This window comes from Lissotriton helveticus, chromosome 2_2 (assembly GCF_964261635.1).
Source record: "Lissotriton helveticus chromosome 2_2, aLisHel1.1, whole genome shotgun sequence".
Taxonomy (NCBI): Eukaryota; Metazoa; Chordata; class Amphibia; order Caudata; family Salamandridae; genus Lissotriton; species Lissotriton helveticus.
In genome coordinates this window covers 34,632,034-34,651,897 of record NC_136060.1, presented here as the reverse complement: position 1 = coordinate 34,651,897, position 19,864 = coordinate 34,632,034, and the positions used below count along the sequence as shown (strand labels likewise).

Genomic DNA, 19,864 nt, shown 5'->3' with positions numbered 1-19,864 from the left:
TCTCTCTCTCTCAGCAGCCAATTTTAGGAATCCTCAAAATGAAAGCAGGGATGGGATTGGAGGGTGGGGTGGTGGGAGAGGGCAGGTGCGCCAGCAGATTTTCTCGAATTTGGGTATGTACTGTAGTGCAAACTCGAGTCCACATTGGGAGATCCACTTTCCTCCTCAAAATAGTAAAACCAAGAGGTTGCACACCCACAGACGCCTGCACCAGGCAAACAGGAAAGAGTTTTAAGAGTTTTTAATAAACCCACAGAAAATTCTATCACAGGACCAGAGGTGAGGATTATGTATTCAGCTTGCTATGCATCTCAGCAGCTATAAATAAAATCACACAACATGATAAGCAGATAGCCTGGGTAACAACGAAAATTACACCATGTCACAGCTTGCAAACTATCAACGTTGGCCAGTGTCATGTGAAGTGTTAAACGCCACAGTGACTTCCGTTATTGGCTTTTTTCTTTCCTGCTCCATTCTGGTACCAACTGAGCTACTCAATCAGCAGAGTACAGGCCCGACCGGATCATGTACTTCACTGCGTCTTGGCCATCCTAAATTATGTGTTGGATGTTGGCACAAAGGTTGTCTGGGACTGTAGGCAAGATATTGCTCATCATGTCCCACAACACGTGCTTGTACCATCCCAGGAGGCAATTCAAATGTATGTACCTGTTAGCAGAGATGAACATTTGTTACCCAACTGTCTCCATACACTTCGACTGTCTTGCAGGGTGGTCGGAAAAGCATTTGGATTCAGTTGACTAGGGGAAGCCTAAACCACGAGGCTCTCTGGTATTGGGTGATGCAGGACGAATGGTGGGTCTCGCAGAGCTGGCCTGTGTTGTCAAGCTATTTGTCTGTAGCCAGGAGGACAGCAGCCTAGCTTCACCCAAGAGGCCAAAACAGTATATGTGAGGGCTTCATTAAATGGAAGGAGAGAGGTTCCAAAGAGGTCTACCCTGGCTGTAGAACCTCGGTAAATACATTTGTTTTAACCTCCACTATAACCGGCTCCTTAATTATCTCAAGAACCAGCTTAAGCATTCCCTTGAACATAGGGAGGAACTGGAAGGACAGTGTGCCCACAAGAAAGTCCTGATCCTCCTGGACATTATGTATTTCTACCTTGTGGAAGGTGGTAGCCCAATGCAGACCCTCATGGTATAAGGTAGTGTCATCAGGTGGGGTTGATTTAGCGGGGTAATGATCTGGATTCCGATGCCACTTGGTCTTGGTTGGTGGTTCAGGCTCCAGGCCAAGAGCTTCTTCAAAAGTCAATTTCATTTTAGGAGGAATGGGAGCTTGAGGCTTTAGTGGAGGTTGGGTTAGGATTCTTCAAGTTTGTGGGTGGAAAAGGATCCGTTTCTGCCGGGAGTCGAGCTCATACTGAAGGCACTGCAGAATGGGCAGCTCTTGGTCCTCGGATGCAGTGGAGGGAGAGGTTTCGGCACAGGGCGATTCGGCACAAAAGCTGATATCTGGCTCGTTGGCGCAGAGGAAGGTTTGTGCTTCAAAGGCCACTTTGGAGCCAAAGATGGCCTCGAGAGAATCTTTGATGCTAGCGCTGAAGGTCCATCAGCGCCGGGAGCAGTCTTCTGCAGCTGTTTTAGCACCACTAGATGCCTCGGCGTCGAAGCAGAGGCACGTTTTCAGTGCCAACCTTGGCCCACGGGCAGTGGTGGACGGGAAGCCTGACACTGGGCTTCAGGGCTCGATGCCCAACTCCCTTGAGGGTGGTGCTCAGCCTTGGCTCAGTGACTACTAGGGTAAGGAGAGAGCGATGTCTTACTCATGGTGAATTACTTCGGGTAGACTTTGAGGATCTGTGGTTCCTCGGATTGTGAGCTGGGCTCTGGATTGAATAGGAGAGGCTGCTCAACCAATGTTAATGGGTGTAGTTCCACCACAACATCTTCATCCCCAATGAGGTCACTGGAGAGATGTCATCTCCTGCAACTGCACCATGGGTCATCGAGCAAGGCATCAATAGCTGTGATAAAGCAGAGTTTCTTTGAGCAGAAGGCGAGGTAGGCAGAGCCAGAGGTCTTGTCATGCTCTAGGGACAGACAGAGGTGGCAAACCTAGGGAAGGCATGTCCAGGGATACGCTTCTCAACTCCGTGGTCTGTTTTGGAATGGGGTCCTCTCCATCACGGGTCAAACATTCTCGCAGAAGATGATGAAGGAGTAGGGGCAAGAGCCTCTTGCAGGTGATCAAGTAGATTCTGATAGTCGAATCTGACAAGAGCCGCAACGATGTCGAAGAGAGTGCTGTGCACAGACTGTTTAGTCAACTTGTCTAGAAAAAACAAAGAGGCCCAAGAATGACCACTACGAGGATTCAACCCGGAGCTCAGTGGAGACACTTCCGAACCTGGCAGTGGAGAAAAAAAAAATCTAACAATGGAGCCATTGCCCATGCCCATTACCAGGTAATAGGATGAAGCACTATACCTTGTGACTCAAAAGACCTATTCAAAGAAAAACAATTTGCACAAGTCCGTGCCCAACATTAAACGGCAGGAATATGCACAGCATGTTTAACTAGGGCGTCATGAACATAATGATTTTCAAGTGTTTACATTTTTGCCATCTAGACATTGTTCTATCTTTATCCAGTCTTACTTTGAAAAAAAAATAGAGACCCTCATGTCATTTGATTCAGCTCTCTCTGCTTGCTCACACATCTCCACATTAGCCAAACCAATGTAGCAGACAAGCCTTTCGTTTTCTTACCACAAAAACCTGGAACTATTTGTCAATGACCCATCAAAGTCAAGGATTTCTGTGAACAACTCAAAACAAGGCTATCAAGGAGCCTATCTCTGGTGCTCCACTATTAGATCCCTGTCAGCATAACAGAGAACCTCACTGGCGATACAGGGCGGAATACACCCCAGGTATGATCTGAGGGTGATGCACACTTACAACGCAACTTTTACGTCGTAATGCTGTTACAACGCAGCTATTACAACGCAGGATCCATTACATCGGATGCCATTACAACGCATGGCATTACATCGCATATGCTATTACAACGCATACCATTACATCGTAAGTATTGGTAAGTATATACATTTTTTTTATTTTATTTAATATTATATAATTGATTTAATTATTATTAATTATAAATAAAAATAAATAAAAATATTTATTTATGTTTTTAAATATTATAAATTAAATTTATTAATTTAAGTAATTTTTTAAATAAGTATGAGTATAGGAGTATATGTTTTGGTGTACTGAGGTATATGTTTTGGGGTGTTTGGGTATTTTTTGGTTTTAGGGCAGGATTTGGGTTTTGGGGTACAGGGGTGTTTTTAGGTTTCAGGGCTAGGTTTGGGTTTTGGGGTACAGGGGTGTTTTTAGGTTACAGGGTAGGGTTTGGGTTTTGGGGTACAAGGGTGTTTTTAGGTTTCAGGGTAGGGTTTGGGTTTTGGGGTACAGGGGTGTTTTTAGGTTTCAGGGTAGGGTTTGGGTTTTGGGGTACAGGGGTGTTTTTAGGTTTCAGGGTAGGGTTTGGGTTTTGGGGTACAAGGGTGTTTTTAGGTTTCAGGGTAGGGTTTGGGTTTTGGAGTACAGGGGTGTTTTTAGGTTTCAGGGTAGGGTTTGGGTTTTGGGGTACAGGGGTGTTTTTAGGTTTCAGGGTAGGGTTTGGGTTTTGGGGTACAGGGGTGTTTTTAGGTTTCAGGGTAGGGTTTGGGTTTGGGGTACAGGGGTGTTTTTAGGTTTCAGGGTAGGGTTTGGGTTTTGGGGTACAAGGGTGTTTTTAGGTTTCAGGGTAGGGTTTGGGTTTTGGGGTACAGGGGTGTTTTTAGGGTTCAGGGTTGGGTTTGTGATTAGGGCTAAATAAATTATAGTTACCATTTATAAATTAATTAAAATATATTTATTAAATTAAATTAATTATATTATATTAATTACATTTTAATTAAATTAAAAAAATTATTTTAATTAATTTAATTTCATTACAATTTTAAACATATTTAAATTAAAATAATTTCATTATATTAATTAATTAAAATTAATTACAATTTTTATTAAAATTAAATTAAATAAATAGATTTAAATTTATTAAACTAAATTAATTACTATTTTAAAATGTATTTTAATTAAATTAAATAAATTAAATTAATTAAATTAAATTAATTACATTTTTTTTAAAAGTATACTTACCTATACTTACGATGTAATGCCATGCGTTGTAATAGCATCTGCGATGTAATGCCATGCGTTGTAATGGCATCCGATGTAATAGATCCTGCGTTGTAAAAATTCCGATGTAACGGAATGCGTTGTAATAATCCGCGATATAGTGACACCAATCCGATCTGAGACAGAGAGGATAGCATACTGACAGCCATAGGATGCCTACGCAACACCTCCTCAAGTAAACCTTCGAACTCAAGATTGTGCTGATCAATAAATCTTGTACTTGAGGGGAAGCAGCACAGAAAAGGTAGATGCACTCCAAGAAAGTGGACTGAGGGTAGAGGAAGCAGGAGGCTACTTCCTGCAGTGCCTGGGCAAGAAGGATTTCTATTCACTTTCAGAGGTCCGCAGTGATACAGGAAAGTCAGTGTGAGAAGAGTGCAGTGAGGAAGAGGACCACCTGGTGTATTTGGAGTATTTCTAAATTTACTAATGTGGAGGGGGCTTAGATGGTCGCTATGTGAAAGAATGACAAAGAGAAGCCCAAAAAAGGTTATTTTTAAAAACAAAAATGCTGTCAGATTTGCTGAGTAAACTACAGCGAAGGAAACAGCAGGCCTGGTGTTGTCAGATAGAAAATCCTCCCTGGTGGGGCTCGCAGAGAGGTAGAGTGCTTCCCATGGAACATGAGCAAAATTATATTTGGTGAAGAGCAAGATTCACGACCTGCACATCCAACTACTGACAGCCAAGGCTATAGTAAAGGAAGTGGCTTATCATATGGGGAGAGGTCATTTCCAAACTGGCCATCCTGCGTAAGGATATGGTGAACTGTACAGTGGCTATCATGGTTTACCCTGAATGCAGATAGGCGCTTCAGGGGCTTCCTGTAGCACATTCCGAGGTTCCTGGTGGCTTACAGACAGTGAAAAGCTCAAGGAAGCACTTCAAATTTTATGGGCAGTGAGTGCTACTTGGTGTCAAGGCCACATGTTCTGAGCACTGAGTCACAAGGCTTCATATAGGCAGCCCATCAGATCTTCAAAATGGAGAGGGGACTCTTCTTCTTGAGTTGAGGAACACACCAAAGAGGTCTGTAAACTGCTATCTGGAAATGGGTAACTGGTGGCCTTGGTACAGGTCAGAAAGGAGGTCTCAGTCTAGTACAGGCTAAACTTAGGGTGAATTATGAAGGGCGGTTCATATGCTAGTTGACCCATGGGTGGTTAAAGCCTATTTAAATAGCACAGAGATTCAGGTCTTCACCCTAGAAACCAATGCGGTCTAATTATGTTGTGTGATAAAACATTTTTGTTGTGTTTTAAAACAGTGGCTGATAGGTATGAGTAAGCTGGCCTCCACAGAACCCCCTATTTCTTAATGTTCATGCATTCCAGTTTGAGTAGATGGTTGTGTTATACTTGGGCTTGTTATGTCATCTGATTACCTCCTATGTATCTCCCTCTCCCTCGCGCTGGTCCTGGATCACTGCTTGATCTGAAGCTTATGACGATGTGTCCTTTTTATGGATTTACTCAGTCTAGAAAAAGGTATTAAGCTAAACAACCACGGTCCGCAGAGTATAGCACTTGTAACTGAGTTTATCCCTTTTCGACTTCAAAGTGACAAGACAATGCCTCGGTTCTGAATGCTGCACTAAACAAGAATCAATTAACATAACACATTGCGATTGATATTACTTGATGTGGTTAAGTGGGGGATGTTAAGCTGGTGTGCTTAAGAGTGGAATATGTCTGCCCTGTTATGTGTGCATCTATTTTTCTGTTGTATTAAATGTTTTAAGATACAAAACACGCCAACTCACAAACTATTTTAGGTTAATTTCCTCAAAGACTTGGTTGGGTCATCCCCGCAATACTCTGATACTTTTTGGAGTCATACTGCACTTCATCCATTCACTTCCTATACTCTTTATAAAGGCCTCCACAAGGAAAGCTGTGATTCTGACACTGATTCTTGGATTCTGGTCTCCCTGCAAGTAGACTGGTGTTTTGTCTGCCCTTCTTGTTATGTATTATTAGGTTGGGAATAAGGAAAAAGCAGCTAGGATAGGAGTGGAGAGGTGGGACCCCCCATGCTGACTTTTTGCAATCCATTAGGTAATATCAAAAGCACAGGCAGAGATTATCTGCTGCAAATTAACTGAGAGATGTATACTGAGAATATGGGTCCGGTGCCAGCACATTCTGCTTGGCCTAATGTCCAGTGGGCAGAATATTATATAATCTGCACCTATCCCCTACAGTCCCTAATCAGGCTCTATGGTTTACTACAAAACGCAAAATTACCTTTTTATCAGGCTTCGGGGCATTGACAACAGAGCTGAGGGCTTTTCTTTTATAATCAAGTTTTTCATTCAGTTGGTTCAGCTTGTTTGCAGCATAACTGGCCTGTTCGTTGATCCCACCACTGACTTCATCCAGAATTTCTTCTCTTCTTTCACTTGTCTGGATCTATGGAGAAAACCAGAAACTACAAACATCACAATGCTCTCTTTAATGTAAATTAAGTATACGGATATGTCACTGGAAATTCAGCAATAATCCGAAATTTCAGCAATAAAATGTATTGCACATAAATACCAAATACCAGCAATAAATATCCAAATGGATCACAGACATGTCTTATCTAGGCCCTGGGAACCAGTCCTCTGGGCATTTTTGTAACAAGTACAGCTTTTTTCTCCGGACCCCAGCGGCTGGGTACAACTGCACAGCTCACTGACAGAACCTTATTTAGAGTCTTTGCCACTCAAGAGGTTGAGCAATGAAGGCTGAATCGTGGGTGATGCAGGTTTAGAAATTTAAGATATAGACACTTCAATGGCATGCAACAAATGGACTGTCCAATTAGTGCTATATGTTTAAAAAAACGAGTAGGACTTAAATTAAATAAAAGTGAACTAGGATGGAAAAATATATGGCGGCAGTCAAATCAGTGTTATTTCCACCATTGCAAAAATATTTATGACATGTACCAACTTAGTTCTATCTGCCCATACAGCAATAAAGCAGGGGAGTACCCACACTATTTGACATCTTTAAAAGCTTTACAATATAGGCTGGGGTTGTGTGCCAGCAGTAAATATCATGGAGAAAACGCCTGATGATGGGAGACATGGAAAGTTCACCCTCCCCAGAACAAAGTTGTTTGACTTAAAAAAAGAGCTAGTAAAATGCCAATACTTTGTAGATAAGAGAAAGTGTTGTCATGATGGAAACATGAATTTAAAAAAGGTGTGTTGTTTAAGTGGGTAATTCCTACAATGGGCTCTGAAAATGCCTTTCAATCCAGGCTGTTTGTTAGGGCTTGATACTTGAACTTATAGCTCTTGTCAGAATTGGATATGCAGTGGTGTCGTCAATGATCTCATTTCAGATGTCGAATTGATGTTAAAAATGATGTTATAGAATGTGTCATAAGTGATGTTTAAAATGTAATGATCAAAATTACATTTTCACCTACCTATAATGTCACTTGGTCCTTGATTTTTTCAGTGAATTTCAGAGATTCATTTAATGCAAAGTAAGATATTACCATACATAACTATAACATCAGTTTCATCTTTGTTTTTTTCAGTGAATTACATTTTTTTTAATGGAAAGTAATATTTTATTACCAAACATAACTAACCCAACCCACTGGTGTGCACAGCCTTTGTCTGTGTGAGTGTGGGGTGCTGGCTGCAGAGCCCTGCCTGTGGCCAGGTTCTACGTCTAAACTCTAGGGGGCAGCCAACTCCTCCACCGCGCATCGGATGGGGTTGACTGCAGGGCGCCTGACCGGAGGCCCTCCACCAAACCACTCACGAGTTGCCAACCCCGCCATGACACATGACTTTCTGCTGTGCAAAGCATGAGTTAGCTGTTGCAGTGATATTATCAATGATGTCATAGAAGATGTCATGGGTGATGCATTATGTGGGGTAATTAGCAGAGTCATAGTTAGCTCACCCTGTGGCCAACCACCCAAACCCAGCAAACCCGTGGGACCCCTCCCCAGGCTGCTTTGGGCCCCGGGGACCCCATCCCCCAGGGCGTGGTGCATTATTTTGGGGGAGGGGTGCCTTTCAGAGGCTGCTTTTGGACCTGGGGACCAGGAACATATTTTTGAGGAGGGGAGGCCCGAGGCACCCTTCCCCTGGCAAGTTTTGTACCCAGGGACCTTAACCCCTGTACCATATTTAATGGTGAGGGGGGGATGCAGCCCCTTCCCCGGGCCGATTCACATTTTGTGGGGGAGTGGGGCACATCTTCACATCCCTGGGCTGATATTGACAACCGGAACCTCATCCCTTAGGGCCTTGTGCCATTTTTGGGGGAGGGAGTATGTAACTTCACTCCCCTGGCCATTGTTGGCTCCAGGGACCCCATCTTCCCGGGTCCCACCACTATATATATGAGGGAGGGTGGCACCCAGCCCCCTTCCCCAGGCTGATTATGCCCCAGGTGACCCCTAGGGGCCCAGCAACTTTTTTAATGGTGTGGGTGGCAAGCAGCCCTGGGGACCACGTCCCTCAGGGCCCAGTCAATTACTGAAGGGTGATGGGGGCTACACAGCCCCGTACCTAGGCCAATTTTGGATCTGCGAAAACCGGCGCCCGGTCAAGAAAGGGTACCCACCATATCCTGGTTGGGGGCTGGGAGGGGGGCCCCAGCAGCCCCACTCAGCTCTCCCTGCATCCTAAAATGCTGCTACCTGTGGGCGGGAGCAATATTCAGATCTGTTAACCTACCCTCATCACTGCAGGCAGGGAAACATATCTGAAGTCTGCTCCCAGCTGGCAGGAGCCTTTTTAAAGCTCCTCCCAGCTGAGAGCGAACTTCGGGTTTGCTCTCACTTGGCAGGAGCTATGACATTGCTCCCGCTAAGTGAGAGCAAACACAGGAAACCACTATGTCGCAGGAGTGGGCACTCTCTGGCATAGCTGGAGCGGCCCTAGGGCCGCCAGGTCCACTAATGGCTCCGGGAGGGGGCAGAGTGGCCCCCACCCACTTGTTACTGCGGTAGTGCCCAGCAGGATGAGCTCTTCGGGCAGAAATCAGAATGGGGAGGGGGCCGAATGGCCCCCCTCCCCATTACTAATACAGTCAGGTCCAGGGGGAAGGGGGCTGCATGTCCTCTTCCCCTTTTTAACTTTGGCCGGGTCGGGGGATGAGGTTTCTGGGGCCGATATCGACCCATGAAGGGGGCTGTGTGCCCCCCTCCCATTTTTAATAGGGCTGGGCCTCAGGGGTTGGGGTCCCGGGACAAAATTTGCCTGTGGAGGGAAGCTGTGCGGTCCCCTCCCCTTCTCAATATCTGTCAGGCCCTGGAAGATGGGTTCCGGAACCGTAATCGGTCTGGGGAGGGGGCCTCATGCACCACCTCCCCCATTATAATGTAAACAATTCCCCCTCTGGACCTGACCCACTCGGCGGGCTAAAAAAACAGAGGCGTGGGAGAATGTGCTGGTGTTGTATTTTTTTACGCGCATCCTCTGCGAATACATGGCAAGATTTAAAATAAATAAATTTGGACTCTGACCGGACCCCACCACCAGGCCAATAGGGTCAGGGTATTCGTTGTGTTTTTAAAAATGTTTTTTCTTGGGAATCGGGCAGAGTCCCAATACAGCTGCCACCACTTCCTGGCTGAAGTGGTGGCAGCCAATCATGCTAGAGATATTCAATAGTGCGGTTCATAGATCTTTCATACTAGGGGTTATCGCCTCAATCGGTGTGCGGTGATTTTATAGGACACCTGGTAGTGTGGTGTCCATTCTGTCGTTTGGGGATCAGCTGGCTCACCTACCCTCCACGCCTGCACCAGATCCGATCCGGGAGATCTATGAACCGCACTATTGAATATCTCTATCATAGTGACTACATGTGGTAGGTAGCTACTAGCCCCCACCACTGAGTGTTGATAAATTCACTTCACATAGAGTAGGTCCTGAAGAGTTGCCACGGATTATTAGAACCATTAGGCAAGAAACATGTTGACCTTAGGAGATGAGCATAGTTTGTACTGAACCTAGAAGCCAGGAAAGCTGGCACTCCACACGTTTTTAATCAAGGGGATAACCCGCCTGAATAAAAATATTATTTGGATTAGCCTACTTGTTTTGATCACACACTTCACTGTATCTACACTTCACAGGGCACACACACCCCCACTTCAACATACGGTAAGGAACAGAAGATCTCCAACAAAGAGCACCTTTATGGGAGCTCGTTGGGTATAGCAGTGCCGACCCAACGAGGAGCAGGTCCAAATGATGAAGCAAGACATCTAGCTTGCTGGGTGTGTGAGGACCCTAGTTCCGATAGAGCGGGATCCCCGTTGATCCTTCTACCTTAAACAGTGTCAGACTGTCATATCATACTCCACGGTAGTGGTGGGTATGCCATCTGTTCATTTTCTAGGCATCACCATGTTGAGGAACACCAAATCTTTTCTTAATACATATGTACAGGGCATCTTTGCTGGACCTCGGTAAACAGCCCCTCAGTCCCTGCTCTTTGCTGAACAACTGTAGTTCAAATACCAGAAAAACGCCTGAGTGAATTACATTCTCTCAACACTACTTCCTTACATGTCTCCCAAGTGGGGGATAGGTACAGTGGTGATAAGAGTGAAGCTGAGATATCTAAAATGCACTTCATACCTATACAACAAAATAACGTATAAGAGCATGAATTCCACCCCTATCTTGCCTTGCATATTCACTACAAGTCACAACTATGTGGGATCCAAGAGTTACTAATTGCCAGCAGCTGAGATTAATTGAAGAACTCCATTCAATATAGATTTGCTCTTCTCACTGAGTGGCCCAGGTCAACTATGGGTTTCATGGTTAGTAATTAAGTGGTAGCTCACTGTGCTGTTCAACAAGGTTGAGGCTCCTAATGTGTGCAAATGTAGAGAACATCTACTAAACGCTTAAGCTGGACTGGCAATTTTGGAGCTGACCGAGAACGACTTGTATATGGATGCCATGAGCCAGAGAGAAAAGAAACAGGGACATGAATATGGACCAGAGTTATCACAATAGCGGAAGTTAATTCAAGCAAAACATCCATCATACATTTTGCGCTACTTGAGAAGAAACCACTCATAATTGCAAAAATATGTTAATGGTGACCCTCTATGTTCACGTAAATATTTCTTTAGAAGAAAAGAACCACTAAGGCAGGCAATCTAAAATAAAATGGTTTTCCACTAGTGTCCCACACTACCTTGTGTCCTGACCTCTAGGTTTCTCTGCTGGTTTGACATTTCCAAGGGTTACCTTACAACTATCCACTGATACATTGTCACCAAGGCCCTTCCCCTCCTGCACAACTGAGGGAAGGAACGCTAATTTTTGTTGAAGCATGATGATTTAGCTTCAACAAAATGGCTACTAATTACTCACAGACAGACTGTGGCCTCCGATGGAATACTCGAAACGTAGGTGAGAGGGTAACAAACTATATGGTATTCTGAGGCAATATCATCAAAGAAAAAAAGGGGGAAGCTATGAACTGATAAAGATCAAGTACCCATGCTCCGCAGCTGTAATTAAATCATTAAAGGACGTCACTGTTCCTGAGAGATGAAGGTGCGAGAAAGATGTCTAGGTTGTGGACAGGCTATTACGGACAGTCAACAAGGCTGTTTTTTATGCCCTCACATATCCCTAGGGATGTGTGTGTGTGTGTATATCAATGAATGAGTAAATATAAATGAGTAAGAGTGTGAGTGAGAGAGAGTACGAATGAGTGGTTCAGGGCGAGAGTGAGTGCATGAGAGTAGGCGAAAATGAATGAGTGCAAGTCAGTGCTAATGACAGAATGAGTGTTAATAAGTGAATGTGAGTGAGCATGAAAGGTGGTGGCAGCTCCTTTTCGCGTTGTTTGTGTGCACTTGCAGATTGCGAGGGGATCCTCCTCTGCATGTTACATGCCTAGTGTGAATCCGGATAATATTTTGCACATCGTGATTATTTGAAATGTTTTAACAATTTGACTTACTAAATTGCCTTTTAGCTGCAGTACTGTTCTTTTCATTTGATTGTATACCCTAGCCCTGTTCCACCGCGGCTCTGTGCCGTTAGTTGTGGAGGGCAGGGCAGAGCTACAGTGTGCCTCAGGGCCGGCTCCCGCCGTGAACAGAACGAAGTTAGCGTTCTAGTTGGGGGCGGAGCTTCGCTATATGAAATGAGCATTAGGAAGCGCAGCGGACGAGCGCAGCGGGAGCGCCGTCAGCGCGCCGAAGCCACGCCAAAGGGGTGCCAGTCTGCGCTGGGACCGCGCGGAGCGCCGTACCCCCTGGTCCCCGAAGACCCGGCCATATTAGTAAGTTAATCACATACACTAGGGCACAACTCAGGGACATAGGAAACAACATAAATTCCTCAAATTTCACTCATTTTGATACAGACTCCGTTAGTAATCTGCTCTCGTCCTCATGTCCAAATTGCCAATTTAAGCTTATATTACCTTACGTACAACCATCATCTCTTCTGGCCCCCGGGAATGATGTTAAACACATAACTTGTGTACTCATTAATGCGCGCTCCCTTATAAAACACAGAGAAGACGTTGCAGAACTAATTTCCAACCAAAATATAGACATTCTTCTTTGTAACGGAAACCTGGGCAGATCTAGCATCTGGCCCTGACTTCAATATAGCCACCCCGAATGGCTATCACGTTATTAGACAGGATAGATCGTCTGAAAAAAGGGGAGGCGGCTTAGCAATAATTCACCGAGCCAACTTAGCAATAAAGACAGAATCATTAGATTGTACATCCGCTGAAGCCTTGTGCTTTACCATCACACTTTCTCCCACACAAACTTTTAAGGGGACTCTGCTCTATCGACCTCCTGCCACACGCACGCTTTTCCTGAAATCCATTAATTTTCTATTAGAACTAGTAGCAGCCAATTCGGATTATACTATCTTGGGAGATTTTAATTTCCATTTAGAAAATCCTAAAGACAAAGACTCGCAAACACTTATTGCCGACTTCCTGGCTGCTGGTCTAATACAACGCGTTTCCATTTCCACCCATAGAGCAGGCCACACTTTGGATGGCCTATTTACAAATAATTCTTATATCACTTCCCCAACAGTAATTCCGCTTACATGGTCGGATCATTCAGCTGTGAAATTTACCATTCTAATTTCGAAACACAAAAACTTACACCCTCCCAACGGTCCCTGGGTCCTTTGCCGTGACTGGAAGAATATTGATTCTACTTTACTTCAAACTACCTTGGAGGCTACGAGACCACTAAACACAGCAGACCCGCACATAGCCTCTAAAGACTATGGTCAATGGCTGAACAACACCTTCGACCTGTTAGCACCTGTTAAAAACTTGCGGCCCAATCGCATAAAACCTTCTACCCCTTGGTTCTCGGAACCCCTAAGATTAGAAAGACAGCGATGCCGTAATTTGGAGAGACGGTGGCGCACTAAATACGACAACAACGACAGAGACACTTACAAACAAGCTCTGTCAAGTTACAGGAAGCTTATAACTACAGAAAAATGTAAATTCTATAGTAAACAAATAGAGTCATCCCAAAACTCAAGCAAGCAATTGTATCAAGTGGTATCAAAACTTGCCAATCCACCTGCATCTGGCACAACTGAGACTTCCCAAACCTTCTGTAACAACGTCGCGGACTTCTTTATGGCAAAAGTTAAACATATTTTTAACAATTTCTCCAATAAAACTGTCACCGAGCCATCCGGCCTGAATAATGGTGTTATATTCCCCAACTCCACTCTGGAGGAATTTAGTCCGCTATCTCAACTCTATATAGGAGAACTCATGAACACTGTTAAATCAGGATCACCTCAGGATCCATGCCCACCAACAGTTCTTAAATCTGTATCCAACTCGATAGCTCCAGTGATTACTAACATCTGTAATTCCATGTTTCAAACGGGGGATTATCCTTCAATCTGGAAAAAAGCCATTTTAAAACCTTTATTAAAAAAACCAAACCTCAATCCATCAGAGCCCAAAAGTTATCGCCCCATTGCCTCTCTCCCGTATCTAAAATATTTGAAAAGGCAATGAACATCCAGCCGGCCAATTACATCGACCAGAATGACATACTGGACAACACCCAATTTGGGTTCAGAAAGGGCTACGGGACAGAGACTGCTCTGATAAAGGCGGCGGAGGAGGCCAGAATGATCATGGATCAAGGCGGCGCGGCGGTCCTGATATTATTAGATCTGTCTGCAGCTTTCGACACGGTTGATCATACCATCCTGATCGACCGTGTCGCTGCCATAGGCATTCAGGGCAAAGCCAAGGCACTTCTGGCCTCGTTCCTTGCTGACAGAGAGCAGTCAGTGAAGATGGGGAGTTTTTACTCACCCGTTTTCTCTCTGCCGTGTGGAGTCCCCCAGGGATCCTCGCTAAGTCCGACACTTTTTAACATCTACGTGTCAGACTTGGCGAGGGTCATTAAATCATATGGAATTGGGTTGACCTCATACGCTGATGACACCCAGTTGGTCCTGGCGATACATAAAAATGGAGGAGCAGTTGCTGCGAATTTCCAGGAGGGTATGAGAGCTATCAGTCTGTGGATGATCAGAACTGTTTAAAGTTAAATTCAGACAAGACGGAGGTCATGATATTTGGTGAACTGACCCCGTCTTGGTCCCCAGTATGGTGGCTTTCCGATTTAGGCATTCCGCCAACACCAGTTCCCAAGGTTAGAAACTTGGGGGTTCTATTTGACAACAAGTTAGCATTTACCAGTCATGCTAACGCAGTAGTCTCAGCCTCTTTCTACACGCTGAGAATGGTGAAGAAACTGTTACCGTTTCTCCCTTCTACAGCGGGTAAAACCCTTATGTCCTCCTTGGTATTGTCCAAGGTGGACTATTGTAATGGACTGCTGCTAAACGCCCAAGAGCAAGTTTTAACAAACTACAGCTGGTTCAAAACGCAGCTGCAAGAATTTTGACCAGTACCCCCAAGTTTTCTTCTATCTCACCTGTTATTCGTCAACTTCACTGGTTGCCGGTGAGAAGTCGTACGAAGTTCAAGGCCTTGTGTATCACGTACAAAGCTATGAACGACATAGGACCAGAGTTCTTAAAAAAGGCCTTGAGTGTATATACGCCTAACCGAACTTTACGGTCCTCCTCATCCCAGCTTCTCCAAATCCCATGGTCAAAAAAAGCTACATGGGGAGATAGACGTTTTGTAGTTGCAGCATCCAAATTATGGAACTCACTACCTGATCACATCAGACTCAGCCCTTTCTTGTTAATATTTAGGAAACAGGTGAAAACTTAGCTTTTTAATCAGTAACACTGACAAGGATCCTCTCTGCAATTGTAGGTATCAGCGCCGAGACACCAATCGGTATTTGTGCGCTATATAAGTTTTATAAATAAATAAATAAATTGTTATACTTGCAGATACGCTGTTGGACCTGGCATGCTTCTTGGCTTATAGAAGCACCCTTGACAAAATGCTACTGCTGGCACTGTGTAGGTAAATTCTGGCATGGAGAACCCATGAAAATATGCCAGCATTGGCCTCCTGGAGGAAATGCTTAGCATAGTTGGAAACTTGCTGGTGATTGCACATTGAAGGAAATTCTTGGCATATGGGAAGAGAACTGTGGCAAGGTTATGGGTCCATCCATGACAAAATGTAGTCCACGACATATTAGAAGTTAACCTTTGACATAAGGGACCTTCATGGTGCCAGATAAGCAGTATTAGGAAATTTCTGGCACTGGCATATTGTATGCAATGTTTGGGCAAAAGGGGCCACCATGGAAAACTGTTGGTCCTAACAATGGAGGTCATTTTTGACATAAGGGGGCAACCATAGGACATTTAAAAAATTTAATTGGGCAGACTCATGGGGACTGTCAGATTTCAGGAGCTTGGCACACCATGACAGGATTTGAATATTTAACAAGTGTTTCTTTAGCGCCTATGGCTTTCCAGCAAATTTATGTGAAAAGTGTGCATTAAAAGACACTAGTATAGCCCATTTTTTCAAAATTGTCTCAGGGAATAGAACCCCCACCCTTTGTTCTCTCCTAGAAGAGTATATAATTTTTTATTATGCAATTATGTAACCTCAGCAATGTTAATTATTGCAATGCCCTCAGGATTAAAGTTTTATGACATCAATTCTTGGGACGATGCAGGGTCAAAGGTCATATGATGTCATTTCCTGTGACATCATTAAGGTCAAAGAGTAGACAATGTCACTTCCGCTACTCCTGGCATTTTGGTGAATCAACGCTCATGGGTCAAGGGAAAGGGTGATTTTTGGTCTGGGCAAGCACTGGGAGGTGCGAGGGAGCAAGCAGAGACAGGAGGGGGTGGTTGGGGAAACAGAAAGCAGTGACAGGGGGACTGGGTGATTTGTGGATGGGCAAACACCAGGAGGTTCGAGGGAGCAAGCAGCGACAGAAGGGAGGAGGTGGGGGAAACAAAAAGCAGCAACGACAGGCCAAGCAGTGACAGGGAGAGGGTAATCTTCGGACATGGCATGAGGGCGGGCGAGAGGAGGCAGAGCTGGTAAAAGCACAAGCACTGTGTAGAAAGCTGGGGGGGGGGACAAGCATTGAAAATGCAATAGGTCTCGCCTTTGATTAAGTTAAAGCCATTTGTTTTGCTAATGCCATTGTATAGCAAAGCAAATGGCTTTAACTTAATTAAAGGCGGACCGATTGCATTTTTAATGCTTGTAACTTCATTGAAAGGACTAAGCCAGAAACCACCTCCACCCCCTTCCTGGTCCTGTATTTCAAGCTGGCCGAAAATGCGTTCCCAGACGTCTGGGAGCACGGCCCTCCCGCTTATAATGAGCCGCCGATAAATGATTGGACACAGTCGGCGAAGGCATGACGGAATGTTCTCCGCCCGTATGGCCGCGGATGGGTCCTAGCGCCAAGGTCCAGGCGGCTCCAGCCCAGACTTTATTAAGGGCTTCCAATCGACTCCATCTACCCCAGGGGACTCTGCAGGCGGTGAATGGGAAGGTGGTAAAAGGCGGGGCATATGAAGGGGTGGCACGGGGAGATTGGATTCACACGTGTTCCCCGCGGGGCACTTGCTTTCAGAATGGGAAGGCACGCGCGAGGTGCTGCTCAGTTCTCACATGTTGAAATAAAAGAAACCCCTGAATAGCGACTGCGTACTGTGATGGCATATAGTGCTCATTTCGAGTGGCGCAGGGGAGGGGTGGGTGACGAGACACCACTGCTCTCAATGGAAACACCATTGACGAAACAAATAAAGGGAGTCATGGTAATTATTTGTGGGCTCAACCTGCTTCACTTAGTCCATAATATTCATAGAAAATGCATGTGCCTGTGAGGAGGGATTGCAGTGCTAAACCATTCACTATCAAAACAGGTGTAATTCGGAGCGACGTAGCAAGGGTGCCATGGCCCTAACAGCAAACAAGGAATATGGGCCGCTGTGTCTGGGGTTGGTAGGAAAACAAGTTGTTGGCGTTGTACGAAAAATATAGTGCGTAGCAGTTAATGAAGGAGAGTATGTAACGCCGCAAGTGAGAGCTCCAATCCCGGTGGGCGGGGCCAAAAGTGTACAGGGCGGTAACAAGGAGGGACTAAGAAGCCTCCTTTTCAATCGTGAGCCAGAGTTTAGCATGGAGGATGACGCCAGCGAATAAAAAAGATGTCCGCCTCTGAAAGCTTTGGAATCTGTATTAATTCCAAGAAGCCCTCGAATGGCGAGAGCAGTGCATTCGCGCTGCTAACGCCAGGCAAGACCTAAAACGTAGGACCTAAAATGGTTGTAAAAAAGGGAGTTGTGATTGTTTACAAGTACTTGGTCCACGCTCTGGAGAGGGGCTAAACACAAAAAGATTCATGACCATGCATGCCAGGGAACAATAGGGACAAAGAATGTGAAACAGACGATGGAGCGAGAAAATGAGAAGCCTGTGGGTGGGCTGGAGCCCACAGATTAAGCACGTGCCTCTTGGAGACAGCACATGGGCTGTCTAGCAGAGACAAAAGAAAGGTGAAGTATTATGAATTTACAGGGGCTTTTGGAGCAGTTAATGAGGACAAAAGATGCAATATGAATTGAGGTCAACAGGTAGCACATACAACAAAGAGAAGCGTACACGCCTATTCACGCCTTTGTGGGAGTTATATTTTTCATGTTGCAATTCATATTTTGAGTATCAATGAATATTTATCATGAATTCTAAACGTCAACATTGTAATAATAAGTATGCAGTTGAAACAAGTTTAATATATTGTTAAATAACACGCTTTGGTTAGACAACATTTAAGTGAAATTGCCATATTGGTTAAATGCATGCAGTTTCTTGCTCTCTGTCTTCGCTCCTGCATTCACCCCTCTCATCAGGTCCCTCTCCTGCATCCATCCCTACCATCTGGTCCATCTGTGCTTCTACTCTCCTCACAGCTTCGCAGAACAAGCAACAGAATGATATCATACAGTATTTCTCCTAAACGTGCATGGATTGTGAATGAACTTTCTAGTGTTCCTAATGTTGTAAAGTGCCCAAGGTTTCTTTTGCTGTAGTTTCGCTGCTGGGTTAGCACTCTTGCGTTATTGTATAGCTCAATGTTTAGAGTTATTCAAGTTTATTTATTTATTTGATTTAGTTCTCGGCTGTGAACAACACATATTCAATACATAAAAATGTCCTTTAAAATGTACCCATAAAATGATAAAATATCGTTTCTAGTACAAAGTTAAAAAGGATTTTAATAAGTTGAACATATTTAGAAATGTTGCATTTTAGCTGAACTGCCTATGACTATGTGTTGCTGAGGTTGCTCGAAGCATACATAGAAATGGGATGGTGTTAGAAGCCTTAATGTGACGTTGCAACCTCAGATTTGTTCAATATCGGTTACTTTCAGTTATGCCATGCTGAAGCTGTACCTTTAGCTAATTTCATATACACAAATTGTGTATAACACGTTGCTTTTGAGGGAGGGCCATTTCTTTTCTACTATGGATGCTGCCAGATTACGTATGAATTTGATGCTCATTTGAAACTTTGAATGATGTATTGCCTTTTTGACTATTCTGTATAAATCTGCAATTCTGAGCCTTCAGGGCATTTCTTCTGTACTGCTTTCTGAGATTGTTGTAATACATTTTTTAAACTTTTCCCTGATCTAGAACTCAGTTTTTGAGTGGTATTTATAACTTATTATGTTACTCTGTTGAACTGATGTTGGGTAGGGTGTTTTCTCAAGCTAGAAAAGCTCAAAAGAGAAGTGAAAGCTATCCTCATGGCTCAATTCACGTGAACTCTATGCCCACTCACTGCACTGTATTACCTGCTTCTCTTCATTCATATTCGTCCTTCTCTTTATCTTTGTTGTTTTGCTCTAGCACCATCCTCTCTTGATCTAGATGTATGTATAACTTACCTATTTTGTGTTATCCTATACCGTAATATATCGTATATTTACTACACTTGCCCTGTAAGGCGCTCTGATACTCGCAAGAGTCTGGTTCGCGCTATATAAAACTTTTTAAAAATATAACGGAATTTGGGGTTTTCGCGATTATTGGGGTACAGTCCGGATTATTCAGGCACTGGATTCCGCTCGCACACCATTAACAAATAACTGCATTCAACAGAATAGGAAGGAAACATCTACTGATGAAATAGTGCACAGTCACTTACTTTAATTGAATT

General features: G+C 44.3%; 1 protein-coding gene across 2 annotated transcripts in view; it reads right to left on the bottom strand.

The window, feature by feature from the left end:
• Positions 1–19,864, bottom strand: part of SNX25 (sorting nexin 25) — a 1,269,225-nt gene that overhangs the window by 190,410 nt on the left and 1,058,951 nt on the right. For both annotated transcript variants that reach the window (XM_078678040.1, XM_078678039.1), the window contains one exon: positions 6,464–6,628. In XM_078678040.1, the coding sequence (XP_078534166.1) occupies positions 6,464–6,628 (165 nt within the window). The remainder of the gene's footprint in view (positions 1–6,463; positions 6,629–19,864) is intronic.